The 24,030-nt window shown below is 37.3% G+C and overlaps 1 protein-coding gene across 2 annotated transcripts in view; it reads left to right on the forward strand.

Moving 5' to 3' along the window:
* Window positions 1–24,030, forward strand: part of OPHN1 (oligophrenin 1) — a 583,720-nt gene that overhangs the window by 337,314 nt on the left and 222,376 nt on the right. For both annotated transcript variants that reach the window (XM_031446485.2, XM_064483080.1), the window contains exons 9-15: window positions 1,285–1,414; window positions 3,994–4,094; window positions 14,513–14,604; window positions 18,841–18,919; window positions 21,212–21,245; window positions 21,773–21,835; window positions 23,237–23,311. In XM_031446485.2, coding sequence (XP_031302345.1) covers window positions 1,285–1,414; window positions 3,994–4,094; window positions 14,513–14,604; window positions 18,841–18,919; window positions 21,212–21,245; window positions 21,773–21,835; window positions 23,237–23,311 — 574 coding nt within the window. The remainder of the gene's footprint in view (window positions 1–1,284; window positions 1,415–3,993; window positions 4,095–14,512; window positions 14,605–18,840; window positions 18,920–21,211; window positions 21,246–21,772; window positions 21,836–23,236; window positions 23,312–24,030) is intronic.

A 24,030-nucleotide genomic window follows, 5' to 3' on the forward strand; every position in this document is an offset into this window, starting at 1 on the left:
ACATTTAACAAATGCTTAGGTATATAGTGAACATATACTCTGTGCCAGGCATTGTAAGAGGCACTGGACATGTAATCATGAGGCAATAGGTTTTCTGTCTTCAAGGAAACTTACATTCTCTTGGAGCAGAGAGACATAAACAGAGATAAATCACAATTATTTATGCAAAGTGCTACAAGAGTTAAGACCATAAAATCTAAAGAAGCACAGAGAGTGGAATAACTGACTGTCTGGCTCAGTAAAAGAAGGTGTCACTGAGATAGTGACTTTGGATTAGTTGTTACATTGTATAAAATTTATAGATGTAGTTTTAGATGAAAATACTTGGCAAGTAGCAGTGTAAGTAAACTTTACTTGGTTGTTTAGTAGGAGTCTGACTTACAGGTGTTGCTATTATTATTGTTTTTATTTCTGAGTCCTCTTCTTTACCAGAATGTCAAAGCCTCTATCTTCTGCTGATTTACAAAATATTCCTATAGCCAGGTCAATCACTTGAATCTTCCTCCAAATATAACTGGACAAGTATGAATTTAACAGCAAGTATTTGAATGTATATGTGGTGAACTCATTTACAGGACAATCTATAGTGTGAGTCCAACTAGTTAGGGCAGCCCATATCACCTTTTTCACTGGCATCACATGACAGTATTGAGACTGAATACTAAGGACCTATCTCTAGTGATTTTCATACCCATATTTCAAATTGTGATTTTCCATTGCATTTTAGTTGTGTGCTTTTAAATATATTACTTCTTACGACTAGCTTTTGTTATTCATGAGCATGAAAACATAAGTTTTCTGTGGACCTGTGTTCAAAGAGAGCACTCTCACATATACTTTATTCTAATGGCTAGAATTTGATTCAGAGTCAAGTAGACAGTAACCTTACTTGAGGCAGAAATTAGAAACTGACATGATAATATTATCTTTGGGAACCTTCTTTATAGTCTCTCTTTTTGTAAGTCAATCATCAATCTGATGCTCAGAATTCAAAGAGCCTTTACTTATTGGAGCCCTATGTGATTCCCATTAGAAAAAAATGTCTCCCAGATGTGGTTTTATGGGTACATTGCTATCTATATTTCTGTTTCCCCTTTAGACTTTAGTACTGTTAAATGCCACTAAATTGCTTTCTAGTTACTATGCTGTTCAACCCTTGTTTTCTTGCTAAATTGTAGCACATGATAAGAGCTGAGACAAGTCTGCACTGGGTCTCTGGTCAATAAATGCTTATTCATGATGTCAATGATGATGATGTCTATTATGATGCTAATATCTTGACAGACAAGAAATCATTTCTCCAGTACCCGGGAAGAGATGGAAGAACTTAAGAAAAGGATGAAAGAAGCTCCGCAGACATGCAAACTTCCAGGACAGCCAACCATTGAAGGCTATCTCTATACGCAAGAGAAATGTGTGTGGCAATACAGGGATACCCCTGGGTTTCAGTAGACTGACACCTATTGCCACTTGGTTTCTCCAAACTCCAGGCACCCGTATAGTTCATAGTTCTCTGCCAGCTATACCTCTCTGGAGACCAGCATGGGAATGGGGAAAATTAAAAGGAAGAAAAACTGGAGGGAGAGGCTAAAGATTTGTCTTACAAAAGCTCTGGGATGATAAGACCTAAGGTTTCCTCTGAGATTCAAAATGAGGATTGTTAATTGCTTAACTCTTTCAATGACTCTTTAGGGCTAACATACAGGTAGGAGAAAGGAAGCATAAAATATTTATTCCACCTACTATATGCCAGGCCTGGTGCTAAGTGATTTAAAAATACGATCTCGTATAATCTTTGGAACCACCCTATCATACCCATTTTACATATGGAGCCACTGAAGCTTAGAGAGATCACTAGTTGAAAGTCACAGGTGAAAAAGTATGCAACAACGAATATATGTGTGTTCATGTATAACTGAAAAATTCTGTTCTACACTGGAAATTGACACAACATTGTAAACTGACGATAACTCAACAAAATACAATTAAAAAAAAAGTCACTCAGCTGTCAAGTGGCAAGCGTAAGAGGAAACACAGGTTTATGAAATGACAAAGCATATTCTCCTATAGCTATACCCTGTATCTTGCCTTAAGATCACAGAGTTGCCTTTAAAGTACGAAACAACCATTGTGACTTCAGTGGGCAAGATAGTTTTTCATTTCTAACCAAGGAAACTGGGTTAATGTATCCTGTCACTGAATATTGCAAAAGATTCAAGCTTTCCTAGCTCCTAAATAGTGTTATATTTAAGCCTGTGTTTAGTATTTGATTTTCTTTTTCAACTATGACACAATGTTCCCAATGACTGTGATTTCAGTTCCTGACCAGAATTGTCCTACCTGGTGAGTAGGCTGAAAGGGCTACCCAGAGGTTACCAGTGGCAAAACCCACTGAAATCCACAAAGCATGACATTTCAGCAGCAATATTATCATGCTTTTACTCCCTTAAAGCAATTAACTTTTGATGACTTTCAAAGAAGTGTTCTTCCATTTGTCAGATTCATCTTTTCAATTCCACATTGCAGGATTTCTCAGTCTCAGTGCTATTGACATTTCAAGCTGGGTAATTCATTATTTTGGGGGTCATCCTGTACATTTTAGAGTGTTTAGAAGTATCTATAGCCTTGCTCAACTGTATTCTAACAGCATTCCCCGGGTATGATAACCTAAATGTCTCTAGGCATTGCCAAATGTCCCCTGAGAGGCAAAATTGCCCCTAGCTAAGAACCACTGCTGTATTATAAAAGAGGCACAGAATAATGGGTATGTAATCTTGGCTTTCATATCCTCTATGCCCCAGTTTTATAATTTGTTAAATGGATCTAACATTGCTACTCAGTAAGGATTATTTCTGCCAGACAATGTGAAATACTGGGGATAAAAAATGAATCAGCCTTGGTTTTTGCCTTTAAGAAGTTCACAGTCTGATGAAGAAGACACAATATGTCAAGAATTATAATGAAATGTATTGAGCACTGCACTTGGGGCAGATATGTGAGAGCTTCACTGGGGAAGTAGTATATGAAATGAAACTTGAATTGTGAGTGGGAGTTTGACAGGTAAAGAAGAGGATGAAGAAAATTTCAGGTGTCTACCCCTGCATGAGTAAAGGCACAGAGGTGTGTGAGGATGTGGTTTATTCTGAGGGTCTTGGTGTGCAAGAACAGTTATGGCTTATAACTGTTGTCCTGATGTAATTATTAATATTGCCCTATTCACTCTTAAATATTCTTGAACTTGGACTATGAATTATATTGCCACCTATTTATTTGGTAACTGAAAGTAATTCAGTGAGACAGGAGCATAGAGCTAAGGGCAGCGAAAGACAACATTAGAAAGGTTAATATGATCACATTATAAAAGGCTTTGTGAGCCAACTTAAGGAGTTTGGAGAGAGTGGGAAAGCCACGGGTGGTTTGTAATAAGAGGAATGATATAAATAGAGATATATATATTAAAATTTTTTCTCTAGCAAGAGTAGAGAATGGACTAGAAAGGAGTGATGAGAGATGGGGAAAATCAGTGAGAAGACCACTGACATAATTAATTAGAGAAATAGTGAATTTTTGTTTTGTTTGAAATATCTCACTTTAAAAAAAGTCAACAATAGGGTCCTGAACTAATTCAGTTTGAAAACAGGTGGAAGGAAACACATGTAGGGGACAGAATGGGCGGAATTCAACCACCGATCAAATAGGGCAGGGTACAGGGAAGGAGGAGCAGAAGATTACAGAGATTTCCAACTCATACAGGGAACATGGCAAGGAGAGTGGTTTGGAGAAATCCAGAGCAGATTTGGAAAGCAGCGGATGAAGATTAGGACATCCATGTGTGTAGCGGACAGGTGAAACTGCAGGGTTGGAGTTCAGGGGAAAGGTAGGGCTAAATCTGGATCATGAAGAGCATGCTGTACACCTCTTTTGTCTTAGGGGTGGAATGACCATGCAGCCAAAATATTTATTCTGTCAGCTCACTGTTGCCTATCTTTGTAGGGGCTTTGGGAATATCCTGGGTGAAATACTACTGCCAGTATGAGAAAGAGACCAAAACCCTCACCATGACACCTATGGAGCAGAAGCCAGGTGCTAAGCAGGTCAGTTCTTTTGTGTGCCTCATTTTTTCAAAATGCATCTGTGACTGCATCTCAAAAAACAGTATATGTTGACTTAGTGTCAAAGAATCAAGTCCATCACTGTCATGTGAAGCATGACTTCATATGTTCTCCTTGGCCCAAGTTTGCATTGGGACAGATAATACTCAGTTGAAAAATCTCTGTGAATTATGTTGGGCCTTTGGAAAGTGCCCGTACTCTTGCAGAACATTTATTACATTATTACAAGTGCCCATCATATTGTACAAAGAAAATCTGTAAAAATATGGATAAATTGGAAGAGGAGAGTATCACTTGCTTTTAAGAAGTTTCTGCCATAGGATGCCTTTAAATAGCAAGTGTTTAAAGTACAGATCATTTTCCAAAATTCCTTTTTTAAAGGAGTATGTCTGTTGCCTGAAGTTGGAATAACTTATACCCTGCATTGTAAGTAATACTCAAATATCTTTAAGTACTTAATGCTGCTGCTTCTGCACTCTAAACTTGTCTATTCCCAAAAGTGGCAAGATGAGTTTAACACACTGAGAAGATAGTTTACTTATCTGGAAGAACTTGATTTTATATATATATATATATACACACACACACATATACATATATATATTTATATAAATATATATATATAATCTTATATATAATATATATTATTATGTTACATATTATTTTACATATTTGACCACCCAGCTAAAAAAATTACTCTTTCATCTCACTTTGCCTACCTTTGTAGAGGCTTTGGGAACATACACACATACACACACACACACCTGAAGGTTTCTGAAGATAAGAACTGATAGACTGACTATTCATATTCTAAAAGTAGTTCAGTGCGTCCTTTTAACTGTCTCTCAGACAGGGTCTTAGGGTGTAATTTTTATGGATTTCCATTATTTACAAATTGTTTACAAAGCAAAACATAGTTTACTTGTTAGCATTGAAAGTTGTGATGCATGAAGACCCAATTTTGGTAGGCAGAAATTTGGAGATCTTCTGGGCCGATTTTTTTCTCCATTGCTGGTGCTTTCCACAGTAGGTCTCTCTTGTGTAGACTGTTCATAGGAAAGTACAGAGGATTGAGATTTGGTGGCTGGCTTTTGAAAAACCACTGTTCTTTTTTGTCTTTAACTACAAGTTTTGCTACTCTAGTTTGAATGTGGATTGGAGACGAGATGCACCTCTAAAGTTAACTACCAAATAGGGTTTCCAGAACCCTCATCCATGATTCTAATGTGGGCCAGTGACTCATCCATGACTCCAAAACTCTCCTTAGTTTCCAGTCTGTCAGTTGCCAAAGAACCTTTCAATATGGTTCCAATAAATTCACTCAATGCTGCAGCACAGAATGTGTTCCAGTTCTGTCAGAAGTTAGCTTATGTGTCTGACTGACAAGTGCTTTTAAGCAACACTGTCCTGCAGTCCCTTGCTTTGCTATTTGTCCAAACATTACTTCCCAAATCCTAGACTTCAAAGTTCCGTTCTTGGACAGTAGGCTCACAGGCGCCTACTGCAAAGCTGAAGCCAGAGATAGCAGATACCACTTTCATAGCTTCCAAGCAGATGAGAGCAAGCCCTTCTTTTAGTTTCTGTGTCCCTTTTACCTTTTCATTGAGTGGCTGCTTGCAAAAAGGCAATAATGTCAGCCTAAGCAGTTTTAACATGGGACTCTTCATGGAATAGAAAGAGGAACTTAGTTCTCTGTTTAGAAAAAGAAAAAAAGGAGGAGGTGGTAGAAGTAGTTATTTGAATTTCCCTAAATTGAGTTGGAAATGGTTTCCTTTTATCAGTTCTCTGACTCAGTTCCTTTTACTACTTTGTGTTTTAGAAAGGTGTATAATACAAATAAATGAGACTATAATAATGATAACAACATCAAATCTACAATTTATTGAATGTCTGCTATATGCCAGGCTCTGAACTAGACATCTTCTGTCATGTGCCTCATTTATACTCTCAGCAGCAATGTGAGGTATCATTAGCCCAGTTTGAAGATGGAAGAATTAATCATGTTTTTGACTGTGATACTTACCAGTGTTCCCTACCAATTCAGCCTGTTAACTTCCATTTGGGTTGTGCTGCTCACCTTACAGAGCACATTCCCAAATACCATTTTATAAGCTTCTCATCTCTTCCCTGTCATACAGTTGTGGTAAGAGGAGAGAGAGCTACATTTTGAATCTCAATAACTGGTTTGTTTGTTTGTTTGGTTATTCATTCATTCATTCTTCACATCAAGTGTTTTTCCTTCCACTTATACTGAAATATAAGTGACATATGGCACTGTATAATTTTAAAGTGTACAGCATAATGATTTGACTGACATACATCATGAAAGGATTACCACAATAAGTTCAATGAACAACCATCATCTCATATAGATACAAAATAAAAGAAAAAATGTCTTCCTTGTGATGAGAACTCAGGATTTACTCCCTTAATAATTTGGGTATATAAAATACAGAAGTGTTAATTTTATTAATCAAGTTGTAAATAATATTCCTAGTACTTATTCATTTTATAATGGGTAGTTTGTATCTTTTGATGCCTTTGTCCAATTCCCCATCCCCTTCCCCACCTCCCACCTCTGGTAACCACAAATCTGATCTCTTTTTCTTTGAGTTTTTTTGTTTGTTTGTTTTCAAGTATAATTGACCTAGAACACTATGGTAATTCCTGGTGAACAACATAGTGATTCAATATTTCTATACATTATGAAAGGATCACTATGATAAGTCTACTTATGATCTGTCACCATATAAAGATATTTCATAATTATTGATTATATTTGCCACACTGTCCATTTCATAACTGTGACATTTATTTTGTAGCTAGAAGTGTATATACCTCTTAATCTTCCTCACCTATTTCTCACTTTCCCCCCTACCCTCTTCCCCTCTAGCAACCACCAGTTTGTTCTCTGTACCTATGACTCTATTTCTGTTTCATTATATTGGTTTATTTGTTTTGGTTTTTTTAGACTTAACATATAAGTGAAATCATATGGTATTTGTCTTTCTCTGTCTGACTTGTTTCACTTAGCATAATACCCTCTAGGTCCATCCATATTGTCACAAATGGCAAGATTTCATTCTTTTGTATGGCTAATATTTCATTATATTTAAATACTGCATATTTTTTCTATTTATCTATTGATCGTCACATAAGTTGCTTCCACATATTGGCTATTGTAATTAATACTACTATGGACATATGGGTGCATATGTCCTTTCTAATTAGTGTTTTTATTTTCTTCCAACAAATACCCAGGAGTGGAATTGCTGGATCATGTGGAAGATCTATTTTTAAATTTTTGAGGAATCTCCATACAGATGTCCAGAGTTGCTGCACCAATTTACATTCCCACCAACAGTGCACAAGGGTTCCCTTCTGTCTACATCCTTACCAACATTTCTTATTAATTGATTTTTTTTTATGATAGCCATTCTGACAGGTGTGAGGTGATATCTCATTATAGTTTTGATTTGTGTTTCCCCAGTGACTAGTGATGCTGAACATCTTTTAATGTTCCTATTGGCCATTTATTTGTCTTCTTTTGAAAAGTTGAGACCCTCTGTCTATTTTTTATTTGGGTTTTTTGTATTTTTGATGTTGAGTTTTATGAGTTCTATGTATATTTTGGATATTAACTCCTTATCAGATACATTATTTGCAGATATCCTCTTCATTTAGTAGGTTGTCTTTCCATTTTGTTATAGTTTCCTTCACTGTGCAAAAGTATTTTAGTTTGATGCAGCTCCATTTGTTTATTTTTGCTATTGTTGCCCTTGCCTGAAAAGATAGACCCAAAAAATATTGCTAAGCCTGATGTCATAAAGAGGACTGCCTATGTTTTCTTCTAGTAGTTTTATACTTTCAAATCCTACACTTAATTCTTTAAACCATTTTAAGTTTATTTTTGTATGTAATTTGAGAAAGTAGTCCTGTTTGATTCTTTTGCATGCAGCTTTCCATTTTCCTAACACCATTTATTGAAGAGGCTGTCTTTTCCCATTGTATATTCTTGCTTCCTTTGTCATAGATTAGTGGACCATATAATTATAAGTTCATTACTGGGCTTTCTATTCTGTTCCATTGTTTTATGTGTCTGTTTTTGTGTCAGTACAATATTGTTTTGATTACTGTATCTTTGTAATATAATTTGAAATCAGGGAGCCTGATACCTTTAGCTTTGTTCTTCTTTCTCAAGATCATTTTGGCTATTCAGGATCTTTGCATTTTCCATACAAATTTTAGCATTTCTTATTCTATTTCTGTGAAAAATGCCATTGCTATCTTGATAGTGATTATGTTGAATCTGTAAATTGCCTTGGGTAGTATGGTCATTTTAATAGTGTTAGTTCTTCCCATCCATAAGCATGGACTATCTTTCCATTTGTTTGTGCCATCTTCAGTTTCTTTCATTATTGTCTTACAGTTTTGTAAGTACAGGTTTTTTACCTCCTTAGATTTGTTCCCAGGTATTTTATTCTTTTTTTTTTTAACATTTTTTATTGATTTATAATCATTTTACAATGTTGTGTCAAATTCCAGTGTTCAGCACAATTTTTCAGTCATTCATGGACATATACACACTAATTGTCACATTTTTTTCTCTGTGAGTTATCATAACATTTTGTGTATATTTCCCTCTGCTATACAGTGTAATCTTGTTTATCTAGTCTACAATTTTGAAATCCCAGTCTATCTCTTCCCACCCTCCACCCCCCTGGCAACCACAAGTCTGTATTCTCTGTCTGTGAGTCTATTTCTGTCCTGTATTTATGCTTTGTTTTTGTTTGTTTGTTTTTGTTTTTGTTTTTTAGATTCCACATATGAGCGATCTCATATGGTATTTTTCTTTCTCTTTCTGATGAGAGTGTAAATGGGATTGTTTTTAAAATTTGTTTCTGATAATTTGTTGTTAGTATGTAGAAATGCCAGGTTTCTGTATATTAATTTTGTATCCTGCAATTTTACTGAATTCATTAGTGAGTGATGTTTTTTGCTGATGTCTTTATGATTTTCTAATTATAGTATCATGTCATCTATGAACAGTGACAGTTTTACTTTTTCCTTTCCAATTTTTCCAATATGGATTCCTTTTATTTCTTTTTTCTTGGCTGATTGCTGTCGCTAGGATTTCCAATACTATGTTGATCAAAAGTGACAAGAGTGTCTTGTCTTGTTCCTGATCTGAGAGGAAGTGCTTTCATTTCTTCACCATTGACTATGATGCTATTTGTGGGCTCATTATATTTGGTATTTATTGTGTTGAGGTATGCTCCTTGTATATCAAATTTGTGAAGAGTCTTTTTAAACCATAAATGGATGTTGAACTTTGTCAAAAACTTGTTCTGCATCTGTTGAGATAATCATATGGTTTTTATTCTTCAGTTTGTTAATATGGTGTATTGCATCAAATTATTTGTGGATATGGAGCCATCCTTGCATTTTTGGGATAAATCCCACTTGATCATGTTGTATGATCCTTTTTCATGTACTATTAAATTGGGTTTGCTAATATTTTGTTGAAGACTTTTTCATGTATGTTCATCAGTGATATTAGCCTGTAATTTTCTATTTTTGTGTTGTCTTTGTCTGGTTTTGGTATCAAGGTGATGCTGACCTTTTAGAATGTGGTCAGAGATGTTCTTGCCACTGTAATTTTTTGGAATAGTTTGAAAAGGTAGGTGTTAGTCTTCTTTAAGTATATATATGTGTGTGTGTGTGTGTGTGTATACAATTTTTTTAAATTTGATGATCTCTTAATTTTGAATAGGTTTTAACCACCCTTCATTTTTGCTACCTCAGTGTTTAATTTTTTTGACATCATATTTTACACCTTTTATTTGTGTATCCTTTAATTACTTATAATGGATATAGATGACTTACTACTTTTGTGTTTTAACCTTCCTACTAGCTTTAGACATAGATCTACTACCTTTACTGTATATTTGACTTTACCAATGAGATTTTTCCTTTCATAATTTTTAAAATTTGTAGTTGTAGCCTTTTCTTTTCCACTTATTGATATCCCTTTACCTTTCCTGTAAAGCTGTTTTAGTGGTCCAGAATTCTTTCAGCTTTTCTGTGAAACGTTTTATCTCTCCTTCAGATCTGAATGATAGTCTTGCAAGCTAGAGTATTTTTGGTTGTAGATTTTCCCCTCTTATCACTTTGCATATATGGTACCAATTCCCTCTGTCCTGAAAAGTCTGCTGCTAGTCTTATGAGAGTTCCCTTGTAGGTAACTGTTTGCTTTTCTCTTGCTATTTTTAATATTCTCTCTTTATCTTTAATGTTTTCCATTTTAATTACATTGTGTCTTGATGTGGACCTCCTTGGGTTGATACTATTTGAGATTCTACGTGCTTCCTAGATGTCTGTTCATTTCTCAGTTTAGGGTAGTTTTCAGCTTATATGTCTTCAAGTAAATTCTGCCCCTCTCTCTCTTTCTTCTTCTATGACCCTTATAATGTGAACATTAATGTGCTTGATGTTTTCCTAGAAGTCTCTTAAATTGTCCTCACTTTTTAAAATTCTTTTTTATTTTTATTGTTCAGCCTGTGTGATTTCCACTACTCTGTCTTCCAGTTCACTCATCTTTCCTCTTTATCATCTAATCTACTGTTGATTCTGTCAAATGTATTTTTTATTTCAGTTACTGTATTCTTCTGTTTGGTTCTTCTTTATTTTTTTTCTTTTTGTTAAGCTTCTCACTGTGTTCACTCATTTTTCCCCTCAGTTCACTGTGCATGTTTATGATCATTACCTTGAAACCTTTTTTAGGTAAAATGCATGTTCATTTTGCTTAGCTCTTTTTCTGGAGTTTTATCTTGTTCTCTTTTTTTATTATTATTATTTTTTTTATCTTGTTCTCTTGTTTCAAACATGTTCCTCTGTTTCCTTATTTTGTCTGATTCTCTGTTTAATGTTTATGTATTAGGTGGGTGTCCTTTTCTTGGAGAAGTGGCCTTATATAAGAGATGTCCTACTGGGTCCAGAAGTACACTTCCCTCTCTTCACAGGAGCTATATGATGTAGGGTATGCCTTATGTGGGCTGTGTGGGCCCTTCTGTTTTGGCAGGGCCTACTGTTGTAGGCACACTGATGGACATGGCTGACCCTTCACCTGGTTGGTTGGTAGGTCTTGTCTAGGGCTGAAGCTGCCACCCACTAGTGGGTGGGTCTGAGTCCCATGGTGGATGGCTGTGGGGCCCAGGGAGTCCTGGGACTGGTGCTTGCCCATTGGTGGGTGAGGTTGTGTCCTGGTCCTTGTGCTGGCCCACTGGTGGGCATGGCTGGGATACTAGTTGGCTTCTTATAGGGCCCAAAGTGGGTGTCCCAGTGTGTTTCAAGTTGCTGCTAGGCCAAGCTGGGGCCTGGGAGCTAGTGTCAGCCTGCTCTTTAGCAGGGCTGGATCCTGTGTTGTCTGGTTTCAGGGCACGGTGTCTCAGTGCTGGTTTCAGCACACTGGTGAGCAGTGTTAGAGCCCCATGTGTCCTGGGGCTGGTTCCTTCTTGCTAAGGAGTGAGGCCAGTTCCTGGGGCTTATGCTGGCCCACTGGTGGATAGGGCTGGGTCCTGTGCCCTCTATTGGAAGGGGCTAGGTCCTGGAATTGCTGGGTGGTCCAGGGGGACCTATGGCTGCTGCTAGCCTGTTGGTGGGTAGAGCCGTATCCCTGTGTGGCTGGCTGCTTGGCTTGCTGTGTCCCAGGACTGGTGCCACCTTGCTGTTGGTTGGGACCATGTCTGGCACTAATAAGCTAGAGTGAGTATTCCAAAATGGTGCTTGCCAGCACCTGTGTCCTCATGGTAAAATAAACTCCCCAATAAATGCCTGCCGCCAGCATCTGTGTCTCTGGGGTGAGTTCCAGCTGTCTCCTGCCTTTCTGAGTGGCTCTCTAATACCAGCAAGTGGATTTGACCCAGGCTCTTTTCTAATCACTGTCTCTGTCCTGGTTTCTCAGAGCATGTGAGATTTTGTATGTGCCTTTTAAGAACAGAGTGTCAATTTTGTACACCCTTCAGTCTCTCCCAAAAGCAAGGCCTGCTGGCTTTCAAAGCCAGTTGTTCTGACACCTTGTCTTCCTGGTGCAGGACCTCTTGACTGGGAGCCCAATATGGTGACCAGACCCCTCGCTTCTTTGGGAGGAAGTCTGCAATTGTAATTATTTTCCCAGTTGTGGGTCACCTACCCAGAGGTGTGGGTCTTGACTATACCATGTCTCTGCCCCTCCTACCCATCTAGTTGTAGTTCCTTCTTTATTTTTTTTACCATAGCTTTTATTTTTATTTATTTATTTTTTTTAACATTTTTTATTGAGTTATAGTCATTTTACAATGTTGTGTCAAATTCTAGTGTAGAGCACAATTTTTCAGTTATACATGAACATATATATATTCATTGTCACATTTCCTTCTTTATATTTTTAGTTGTAGAAGATCTTTTCTGCTTATTTTCAGATTGTTCTTATCAATAGTTGCTATGTAAATAGTTGTAATTTTGCTGTGTCTGGGAGTACATAAGCCCTGGGTCTCCCTACTCCACCATCTTGAATACTCCTATCTCAAGAACTGGTTTCAAATCCCAGCTCTGTGGCCTAGTAGTTTTTTGATCTTGAGTATACTGAATGTTCTTCACTATCATTCTCCTCATCAGAAAAAATGGCAAGGATGATAATGTAGTACATAAATATTTATTGAGTGCCAACTCTTTACTATATACTAGAGATATAAAGATAAAGAAAACACTGTCCACATCCTTTAGGAGTCAAGCGGGGAAGTCAAACAAAAAAAGGAAGCTTTAATACAATGTGGAAAACACATAGTAGACCATATATGAAATTGGGGAAGGAATTTTGAGGAAGTGAAAGCTGAACTACAGTTTGCATAAGTAAGAGGTTAGCCAGTCAAAGAATATAGATAAAGTCATTTTAGGTAGAGGAAATTGTAAATGCAAATTTGGAGTCATGAAAGATCACGGCATATGTGTGAAATAAGAATACTTTTGCATGGATATGGCATAAAACAGATGATGGTGGCTGGAGGTGAACCTGGAGTGGTGGGCAGGGTCTAGACCCCTGAGCTGTGGCATTGCCAAATCTAAGGGAGTTGAGAGTTTAAAAAGGTAGGGTGAGTTCATGATGATGTCAATCACTGTCCTAGGGCAAGGCTAACAATGCTTGATACCCTATGTGTTGGGGTTGGGAAGGCAGATTGAAAGATTGACTTAGAGCTGTGTTTTTATAGTTCAGGAGAGGAAAAGGGTAGGCCTGCAAAGGGTTTGAGTGTGCCAGTAAGAGAGAAATATTGGATGATCAGCTGTATGGACCAGTTTGAATGGTATAGTGCTTAGGCACAGACCTAGCATTTGGGCAGTGTTTCTGAATTTGAGACAGCAATATGGGTAATATTATTCCCATTTAATAGATTGTGCAGTTTATATTCAGAGATGGAAAATGATGTACCCTGGGCCATTATAGCTAGTAAGTGGCATAACTGAGACAAAACTCCAGGTTTTAAACTTCCTAGTTTATTGATATCTCTACTATACTGACTTGGGTGAATTTGGGTAAGCCATTTTACCTCTCTGAGCCTCACTTCCCTCTAAGGGTTGTTATGAAGAAAGATAGTTTAGAAATACCTGGCATAATATATGGCATGTAGTCGGTGATCAATAAATGTTACTTCTCTTACCTATACCACGTTGTCTCTGTTGAGATAATAGAGGGAAGCTGGGTGATGTGGGATTTGGGAAATTGTAATCTGTAGACACAGTGGATGTCTGTGATCTTGTTAAGTATCCACAAGACCAAGGTGGGCTATATCCTGCACATAGGAAATACCAAATGCCACCTTGACAATTACACAAATTTTCTTATTTTCCCTACTCCTGCCCTATCTTTGGAGAGGTTGCTTTTGCAATTCCTGTCATTCGTCAGAGTCTGGAAGTGGATAACAAAAATGTTTGTCTCCCCTTTTGTATATACCCCTTTCATGGAAAGAGTGTTTCAGAGACACTTACCTATTGCAACCTCTCTACCAAGAAGTCTCACGAAAATTTTATTCTGTACACTTAATGCCACTTGGGCCGCCTGTTTCTCCTACATCCTCCTTACATGTTGTGTAATTAGCTTCCTATGTAATATACCACACTTGGAAAAGAGCACTGGCTTATCCTGAGCATTTTCTCCTGGACTCAGCCATTGGTTTTTGGAGCAGAGAAAAACCATCTTCCACTTTGTTGCAACTATCATTTGAAGGAACAAGGTTCTCAATGAGCTAAACATTGCTCCTGCTGCACTGACAGATGCCTTCCAAGTGACACAGAAGACACTGCATTAGGCAGAAGAAGCTTCTATGTATTATTTTTCAAATTGGCTATTAATCCTTCTCTTATATCAGGGGCCCTTGGACTTAACCCTGAAGTACTGCGTGAGAAGGAAGACGGAGTCTATCGATAAGAGATTCTGTTTTGATATAGAAACTAATGAAAGGTAAGCGGTGTTTGTGTGAATTGGCAATGTCTCCATGTGCCAGGTGCTGAGCCTGGGTAGGTATTTTATTTTCCTCTGTCATCTCTATTTGATAAAAATGAGCACATCTATTCATGGCATTTTTGTCTTGGCTCTTCTCACTGCCCTTCACAGGGATCGCTGTCAGACCTGGCCCAGGCCTGGTTCTCTCTATGCAAGGTTCAATCAGCTTTGCCTCAACTGCTCTAGGCAGCAAAAGCTACTCTTAGGATTTAATTTGCTATTATAGATGCAAAAGGTTCACATTTGGTGATGATGCCAAAAGGACAGAATAACAAAAGCCATTCTTTTTATCTCCTAATATAACATACAAGAAAACGTGAATTGGAACACATATTTAAGTGAAAAGTGATTGGGTTGAGGGTCATAGTGGTATTGGGGAGTTTGGGGAGTCTTTATTTCCCCTACTTGGTGCAAACATGATATGGACTTTTTCTACTTTGCAGGTATTTATGTAAAGTTGAAATAGTTTGATTATCAACTTTCAGATTTCAGTAGAGGCATGTCAACTCAGTTGTATTTGTTTCTCTCCAGTCCCCTCTTTTAAAAAAAAAAAAATTTAATGGAGGTACTGGGGATTGAACCCAGAACCTCGTGCAGGCGAGGCATGTGCTCTATAACTGAGCTTTACTCTCTCTCCTCCAGTGTCCTTTTTTTGAATCTGGGCAATTTTATCAGTAGGGAATTGATCCTTTAAATTTTAAAATGAGAGTGCTTGGAGTTACTTTAGAGATAGGCATATTATGTAGTAGGGAGGCTGATCCAGAATTCAGTGAGTAAGTGTCTATTATTTCTATGTATTAGACATTGAGTAATATAATAGAATTTAGCAAAATGATCATATTGCTAGAAAGGAACTTGAAGGTTGATTTACAATTGTCATACAAACAAAATTATCAATGACTGGAATCATAGATTAGACTAAGAAAATAGGGCATATTTTTTGTCTGGGAATAAGCAACTATTTGTTTCTCCATTTTAAATGTTTGTTTGTGAATCTATATGGTTTTGTTGTTGTTGTTGTTAAAAATAGATGGTCCCAATCAAAGATGGCTGTAACCATAAATAAACATTGTTACCAATAATGATGAATCTGTCACTCATTTTTCCCATCTGCTTGAGGCCTAGTAGGAAGGGGAAAGTGACTGTTAGCTGTGACCTCCTTTTCTTAAAACTTTAAAGTGTCTATGGCTCTGCAGCATCAAGGTGCTTAGGTGAAATTAATCTTTTCTGTGTCTAGTTCCATTCTGATTTCCTTCTCAGCTCAAATTTGCAAGCTGCTTGCAAATAATATTTCCAGGAACGCAAAGCAGTTGCAAACAGTTTGCTGGAGTTTAGGGGCTAGGATCAATTCACCTTTATATATCTTGTACCAAGTACTACTTAGCTCATGGTAGATACTAAATTTGGTATTCATTTTTAAATGTTTTTTTCCTACCCTAGAATGCTGAGGAATTCTGAGACTGAACCCAGGAATTCAAATTTTGTTGTGTCTCTGATTTTACTTGCCACATATTGGGCACTTTAAAAAACATTCCCTCATTTAAGCTCCTCCTCCATTTTATAAGTGAGGAGACTAAGACTTGGATATATTTAACTGCCTTGCCTAATCAAAGTCACATAGCAGCAATACTGAGCTCAAACCCTGGTCTGTAGGTCTCCAAAATCCATGTTCTTTTTGATTTTACTTCATTGTCTATTATAAGCAGAATAAATATATTGTGAAATAGAGGGTCAAATATAATAATGAACAGATGCTGAGGTACCTCTGTGCATGTGGAGTTTTCTGAGGGATGTGACATCTTTCCTGGATAGTCAATCTGATATAAGGGACAGAGGCTGGCCTCCCTGTAGGCGTGAGGCACCTGAACGCATGTTCTCTGCAGGATAGAACAAAGGAGTCCCTTTTCTATTTCAGGAATAGAGGATAACTCTTTTATTAGTGTTCCTACCAATATTTGAAGCCACAGGCTCATAGCCCATCAGAGCTTGAAGGGGAATAAGAATAAGAATAAGAATAAGAATAAGAATAAGAATAAGAATAAGAATAAGAATAAGAATAAGAATAAGAATAAGAATAAGAATAAGTATAAGAAAAAGAAAAAGAAAAAGAAAAAGAAAAAGAATAAGAATAAGAATAAGAATAAGAATAAGAATAAGAATAAGAATAAGAATAAGAATAAGAATAAGAATAAGAATAACAGCAATGACACTGGTGGCAACAGCAACAACTGCTAACATTTGCTAAGTACCTCCTATGTGCCAGGCAACATTCTCAGCCTTTTAAGTGTATAATTTCTGTTAGTTTTCATCACAGTCACATGAAATAGAGGGTGTTATTATCCCAATTTCACAAAGAGAAGGGGGCAGAGAGAAAAGCAGCTTAGGTGATACAGCTAGTAAATGTTCGAGCTAGGATCCAAATCTAAGTGTACTAGTTTCCAAACTCACACTCTTGACCACTGCACTCTACTGCAGATATGTTTGTTTTAGATGGGTGAGTGAGACCTCAGGGAGGGCAAAGGATTGGTCTAAGGTCATCATGGAAAAGCCTGGACTAGAAGTCAGTACTCTTTCTACTTTGTCATTTTGTTCTTAACAATAATATTCTTTGAATTTGACTTTCAGTAGCACTGAAGAATCTCGAAATTCTCCCTAAATAGTCACTTACTTATTCTTTCAGCTTCTCTATATAGTCAAGAGAGGACGCATAGTGCCTTTTTGATTTCCCAGATAGGGAAAGTGAGTTCTAAGATGGGTTTAATATTCTATGTAGTCTACAGCATCTGCTTTTATGTCTGTTGCTCATTTGCTTATCCTCCTTCCTCTGGCTTCAGGACTGAGTCAGGAGCTGTCTTTACAAAGATTTCTAGACTTTCTAGCCCCATAAGATATATCCCAAAGACTGGATATTTCTTAGAGAAAGGTAAACTTGAAAGAATCCAGCCCAAAGCCAAGTCCCAGTTTTCAGTTAATTCTGGCTTAAAAATCATTTGGGGGCTTTTCTTTTTAAAGAGTGCTTAAATGAATGAGAGATGGAAGGACAGGCAGAACAAAATTGGAGCTGGAAAGGACCTCCCACCTCATCTGTTCCAACACTTTTATGGATAAAGAAACTGAGGCCCAGTGACTTTTCGACTGAACTCTCTCATCATTATTCTTATCATTTCATGACTCTGAGAGAGGTCTCATCTTAACATAGAAGGAGTAAGAGGAGCAAGCTTCTCATAATGACACAGCTAAGTAGAGAAAGGAGGAGACTTTATGCTTGCAAGAATATGGTCAGTCCCAAATTCTAGTTTGGTTGTGAAGGTCTGAAAAGAACAGAATATACCAACTTAGAGTATCTCTGGGTATTTGTAGCTTGCAAGTAAATAGAATAAAATTGGATTTGAAGTCATCTGCCATGCAGAAGATGCCTTATAGTGTAGTGGTTAAGAAGGAACATGGTTACTGGACCAAAATTCCTCAATTGAAATCCTGGCACTATACCGACCCACTATGTGAACTTAGGTGACCTCCCTGTGCCTCAGTTTCCCCTTCTGTAAAATAGGGATTACTATAGTCCTGACTCTGTAGGCTTCCTGAGAAATTAAGTTAGTTAATACCTATGAAATATTTAGAAAAGAACCTGGCATCTAGTGAGCATAGAATAACTATTAGTTATTATTATTCATAAGATTGCTTAAATGAGCCAAAAGTCCTCCTCCCTGTGGCTGAGCCATTACATATGTTGTTGAATTCTTTCCACCTGAAGTGCTCCCTGGACATCCTAGGTGGTAGAAGTAGCAAAGCCATTTTTCTGATAGATGAGTGTGTCCCTAGAGCTCAGACAAAATGGCTGGTTTTCAAGAGAGAGAGGCAGAGAAAACCTCAGTTTGACTCAAGCACAATGAGACCAATATAAATGTGTATTATGCTGAGATATCAGCATCTGCCTTTATATCTGCCTTCCTATTTCCTTGCCTGACCCTGGCATGAAGTCATCAAGGTACCACCTCCACCAGCATTTCCAAAGTTAACTATTCTCTAAGTGTTCCATTGTTTTTCTGAGTAAGAGCAATTTTGAAAAGTTGGTATTTTGTATGCCTGTGCCTGCTCAGTGTGACAACTCCCAGGGCTGAGAGGGGCTCTAGATCATAAGACTCCATTCTCTCAGGTGAGTTTTCTGATTTCAACTTGCCATTTTTTCCTTAGGCCAGGAACCATCACTCTGCAGGCCCTTTCAGAAGCTAACAGAAGACTATGGATGGAGGCCATGGATGGGAAAGAACCTGTAAGTTACACTGGGGAAACCTTAGCAACATAGTTCAGTGTATGACTGCATTCTAGTGGCAGCAATGTATCTAGGACAATTAAATGGTAATAGATCATTCAGACTCAAAATTTCAGAGGTAGAAGGAATTGTTGATTTGACACCTTTGGTTTAACAAGTTAGACAGCTTGAGTTCCAGACTTCTCTTGGATCATCCTCAGAAAGGCATCATGATGGGCCAAGAATCCAGCCAGGTCTCTAAACTTCTTGCTCTGGTGTTAGATCATGTAGCTGTGCCCACAAGATTGTCTTGAGAAAGAAAATTCAGCCTTCTTTCAATTTATAACATTAGTATGTGTTTCACATATAACAATGGAAAATAATTTCCATGGCTGTGAACAAGTGTTTATTAAGATTTTATTCAAGATGGTTTTGCTGCTCTTCCCTTACATCCCCAAGTCAGCTTATCCTCTTTAAAGGGAGGAGATGGCAATGCCATCCTGTACCCCAAGATGCATCACTCCGTTTAGAACATTGTTACATAGGAGGATAAGCAATACTTTAACAGGGTTAGTGATTATCGTAGAAATACTGATATGAACAGAGATCATTGAAAAGCATTTTCTCTCCCTAATATCTTCTGAGTAGGTTTCTTCTTGTAGCATATGAAATAATATCAACTTCATAGTGTTGGAATCCCTCATGTTTAGATTTGGATCCTGGTTCTGTCATTCAGTGGCTGTGTGACTTTGAACTAGTTATTTCATCTCTATGGGACTGTTTTCTCTTCAGTAAAATGGCTTGGTTAATCTCTGTTCTCCCGACCTCAAAGAGTTGCTTTGAAAAATCAAATGAAAGCTAGTCTCTCAACCATAACATGCTATATTAGTTTTAGGTGCTTCTAACTGGTCTGAAGGATGGGTGTAAAGCTACTGAAATTCAACAGTATTAGAATACAGTCTAATCTTCTGGCTTTATTCAAAGCAAAAACTTGCCAAAAGGGGGGAATACATTACAGGGCTTCCTTTCTGTGTGTTCTCAGTACCCCAGAGACTAAAGAGGAATGCCTAGATGCCAGATTCCATTTATAGCAACCAAAAAGGAAGCAGGAGAGAAGTGGTGTTGTGAGGACTGGCATCCAGAAAGGAGGCCGGGGTCTTTCCTCCTGTCCCTCCCAGAAACATGGAGCTTAACTATTACATGCCTGTGATGTTTCTCTAGGAGGATGCTAAGAGGCTCAGCAAGGCATTTTACTTTTAATTCTCTGTCTTGAACTTACTCTTCCTCTGAGATTTTAAAAATCAAAGGATACAGATGGCTTTTGTGGAGAATGATGGTAGAACATGGGCCCAGTGAATGTGTACCTTACCAACTTGATTACAACAGATGTTTCACAAATACCTTGTTTATAAAAGTGGCAACAAAAGCTGGCCAAGCACAGAAACCTCTCTCACTGAAATCATCCATGGGCCATAATGGCAGAAAATTTTCTTTGAAAAGAAGAGATGGTTAAAGCAGACTCTATAGATGGCATATAGAGGGCTTATTTCCTGCAGCCTCACATTGCTAATGTTGTGGCTACTTTACTAAACCTCCAAATTCACAAATCTTACACATGATATGCATGCCTTTGCTTAAAATGTCAAAGAAGATCAAAGCTTGAAAGAACACCTACTTCAACTCTGATCATTTTAGAGAGATGAAATTTGCAGTCTAGAGAATGAAAAGAACATGACTAAGATTTCATAATAAGGTAGAGGTGGAGAGATGGAGCCAAGACTAGACTTCAAGAGTCAAGGATCTCCTCTGATCTTTCACATAGCCATCACAGTGTATACTTCAAGATGACTCAGGGAAATCTTGGTTAGTGCATGGATCTCTTTCAGACAGGCACTTCCTTTTCCACAGGGAAACACCCATTAACTAGTCTTTGGGGTGAGAGTTTGGTATTAGGAATATGTACATTTTAGCATCAATGTCATTACCCAAGTATCTATGAGAAAACCACTTCCTTTCTCTCATGCTCTATTGCTCCATCAGAAAAATTCTCCAAGCTTTACATAAATCAATGTCTAAATGGGCAGGCTACAACTGCACTGAACTGTATAAAATCCAGTGTAATCTTTTGGAGTCATTAATCCAACTGTTTTCCAGGAACTTGAGCACAGATGATTCTCTTTAGCCTACTTTTTTCTTGTTAAAGTTGCTCATGGTTTTGATGACTTATTTGGGGAAAGAGATTTAGCATTATTGGCTATACTTACTTACAGTGATTCACAATAGCCATGGCTCTTTCTGTCTCTTCTTTTGTAGATCTACCACAGCCCCATAACGAAGCAGGAAGAAAGTGAGTCAAATTTCTCATCTACTGACATTATAAACCGCTAGCTATCCTAATCACACTAAATGCTATTGTCAGTGTTATATAATATTGACACGAGTGTGCTTATGGATACCTCTGGGTGGAATGAAATTCTAGCCTGCTTTTTTAAAATGTGTCTGTTGATTGAACTAAGGAAGTCACTTTATCTTAGCTTATGGGTGGGGTAACAGTAGAGATGTAAGAAACACATTATATCCTTCTTGTTCTAGACACATGATAGAAATTGTGTGCATTTCCAGCCTAACATTTCACATTTCACATTTGATGTTGCTCAGGCCTGAAGCAGACATAATGCAAAGGGCTAACTAAGAGCATTTTGTGTTATAAGAGTAAATACTTGAACTACCCTCCCCCCAAAACAATAAAGGTGATTGAAGTAGAGCAACCAAACCCCTAGTTCTCTTACTGCAATATCTTAGCAAAATTATTGACTGTTTGGTAGGTGAATCATTACAGCAGGATCTAACTCTGCTTTTCTTTGCTTGAAACAGTGGAGCTGAATGAAGTTGGGTTTAAGTTTGTCAGGAAGTGCATCAATGTCATTGAGACCAAAGGTAAGATATGAACCACAGTCTTGGCTTTATTCTTTTTTTGAATGGTTTTATTATTTATGTATATATGTATCTATTTAATTTGTATTGAAGTATATAGTTGATGTACATTATATGTTATGGGTGTACAACATAATGATTCACAATTTTTAAAATTTATATTCCATTTATAGTTATTGTAAAATATTGGCTATATTACCTGTGTTGTATAATATATTCTTGTAGCCTATTTATTTTATTCATAATAGTTTGTATGTCTTAATTCCCTACCCCTGTTGTGCCCATCCTGTCCTCTCTCTCCCCACTGATAACCACTAGTTTGTCCTCTTTATCTTTGAATCTGTTTTTCTTTTGTTATATTCACTATTTTATTTTATTTTATTGATTCCACATATAAATGATATCATACAGTACTTGCCTTTCTCTGTCTGACTTATTTCACTAAACATTTTACCCTCCAAGCCCATCCATGTTGTTGCAAATGGCAAAATCTGGTCATTCTGAATTTATCCCAGGTAACTTCTCTACAGTAGCAATGACATCATCTATTGGTCAGGACCCATTTTAGGAATGAAGACTATTTATAAACCTTGAGTATCAGACACAATTTTTAAAATTTCAGCAAATTCCAAATTAGTGGTATTTAAGCATGTTTGGATAATTTGTGGTTTTCTGCTTTTAACTAAAGAGTTTCAAATGTCTTACAAAGTATTCTGAAATACTATCTGTCACTCTTCAAGTAGTGTTATGATAGTTCCATCCTAAATAGACAGGAGTTCAGTTTCTGCAACAATACATATTGTTTTACGAATTGTTGGGGGCCAAGCTTAAGTCAGACAAATATGGAATCAGCATTTTTTCCAGGCTGACAATAGTCTCTATCTGGTTTCTCTCTGGGAATATTTTGGTTGTAGGCAAGTGCTTGGGCCTTTTTTTTTTTTTTTTAATGTTGCTTTAATCTGTCTCCATGCACAAAATGACTGCTTCATATCTGCCGTACTCCAGCCCTCTATTACTTTATATCACTGGTTGGGGGCATCTTGAAGGTTAATACATCCTCCTTTTTCAAGTAAACACTAGCTCCTTTCCAAGATGGCCACACCGTTCTCAGCCATCCACTGCTACTCACCTAAGCATATTCTTTTATTTTACTATAGAGTATGTTCTTTTCTATTCAGGTTAATGAGGGCTTAGTGCAATCCAAATGAAAGTATGGAAAGAATAATTTGCAGACATGTTTCAGGACTATTCCCCTCTTGCAGGGGAGCACTGGAGAGCTTGGAGAGAGTTGGGAGACTGTTTCCTGTTTTAACTGACTCCATTGTAAAAGTACCTACTTTCTCTACCCTCAGGGAGATGAAAGGTCTAGCTATAAACAAAACTGACCTGGTTCTCTTTCCCTAGGAATCAAGACAGAGGGATTGTACCGTACCGTGGGCAGCAATATTCAGGTTCAGAAGCTGCTGAATGCCTTTTTTGGTAATGATTTTAATTTCATAATTCTTATTGAGAATTGTTTATGTTTTAGGAAGAAATGTAGTTATACAAGAAAGGAGACATTGCTAAAGAAGGTTGTAGAACATATTAAAAATATTTTCCAAGGTAAAATGTACATTATTTTGCCTCCCCTGGGTTAGATACCATCTTGCCTTGAAGCAATGACTAGCATCTCTCCTTTCTCATATCTTATTCACTCCTCAAACCCTTTGCAATATGGATTCTACCCCATCCTCTTCATTAGAACTACTCTGGCCAGGCTTAGAACGTATCTTCCTATGAAATCCAGTGAACACTTTTTAGTTTCTATCTTGCTTGATCTCTTTGCTGACTACTCCCTTTTTGCAACTTTCTCTCTACATGATTTCAGTGACTCAACAGTCTCCTGATTCTTCTAAGATCTTGTATTATTCCTTTCAAGTGACTCTTGTCCTTGTCAAGTGACTCTTGTCCTTTCTCTTCTTCCCTTCTTTTGAATCTTGTCTGGGTATTTCCCAGCATTCTATCTGCCCTCTTCACTCCTTCCTCTACATGTTTTCCTAATGATTGATTTTTGTCTTGGGTATAGATCACATTTTTATTTTTTACATATGTCTAGTAATTTGTGTTGGATGCTGGACATCATGGTTTATTGAGTGTTTCCATTTGTTGACTTCTTTTAAAGAGTGTTGAATTTTGTTTTGCAGTTAGTTATTTGTGGA

The sequence above is a fragment of the Camelus dromedarius genome, chromosome X (assembly GCF_036321535.1).
Source record: "Camelus dromedarius isolate mCamDro1 chromosome X, mCamDro1.pat, whole genome shotgun sequence".
NCBI lineage: Eukaryota > Metazoa > Chordata > Mammalia > Artiodactyla > Camelidae > Camelus > Camelus dromedarius.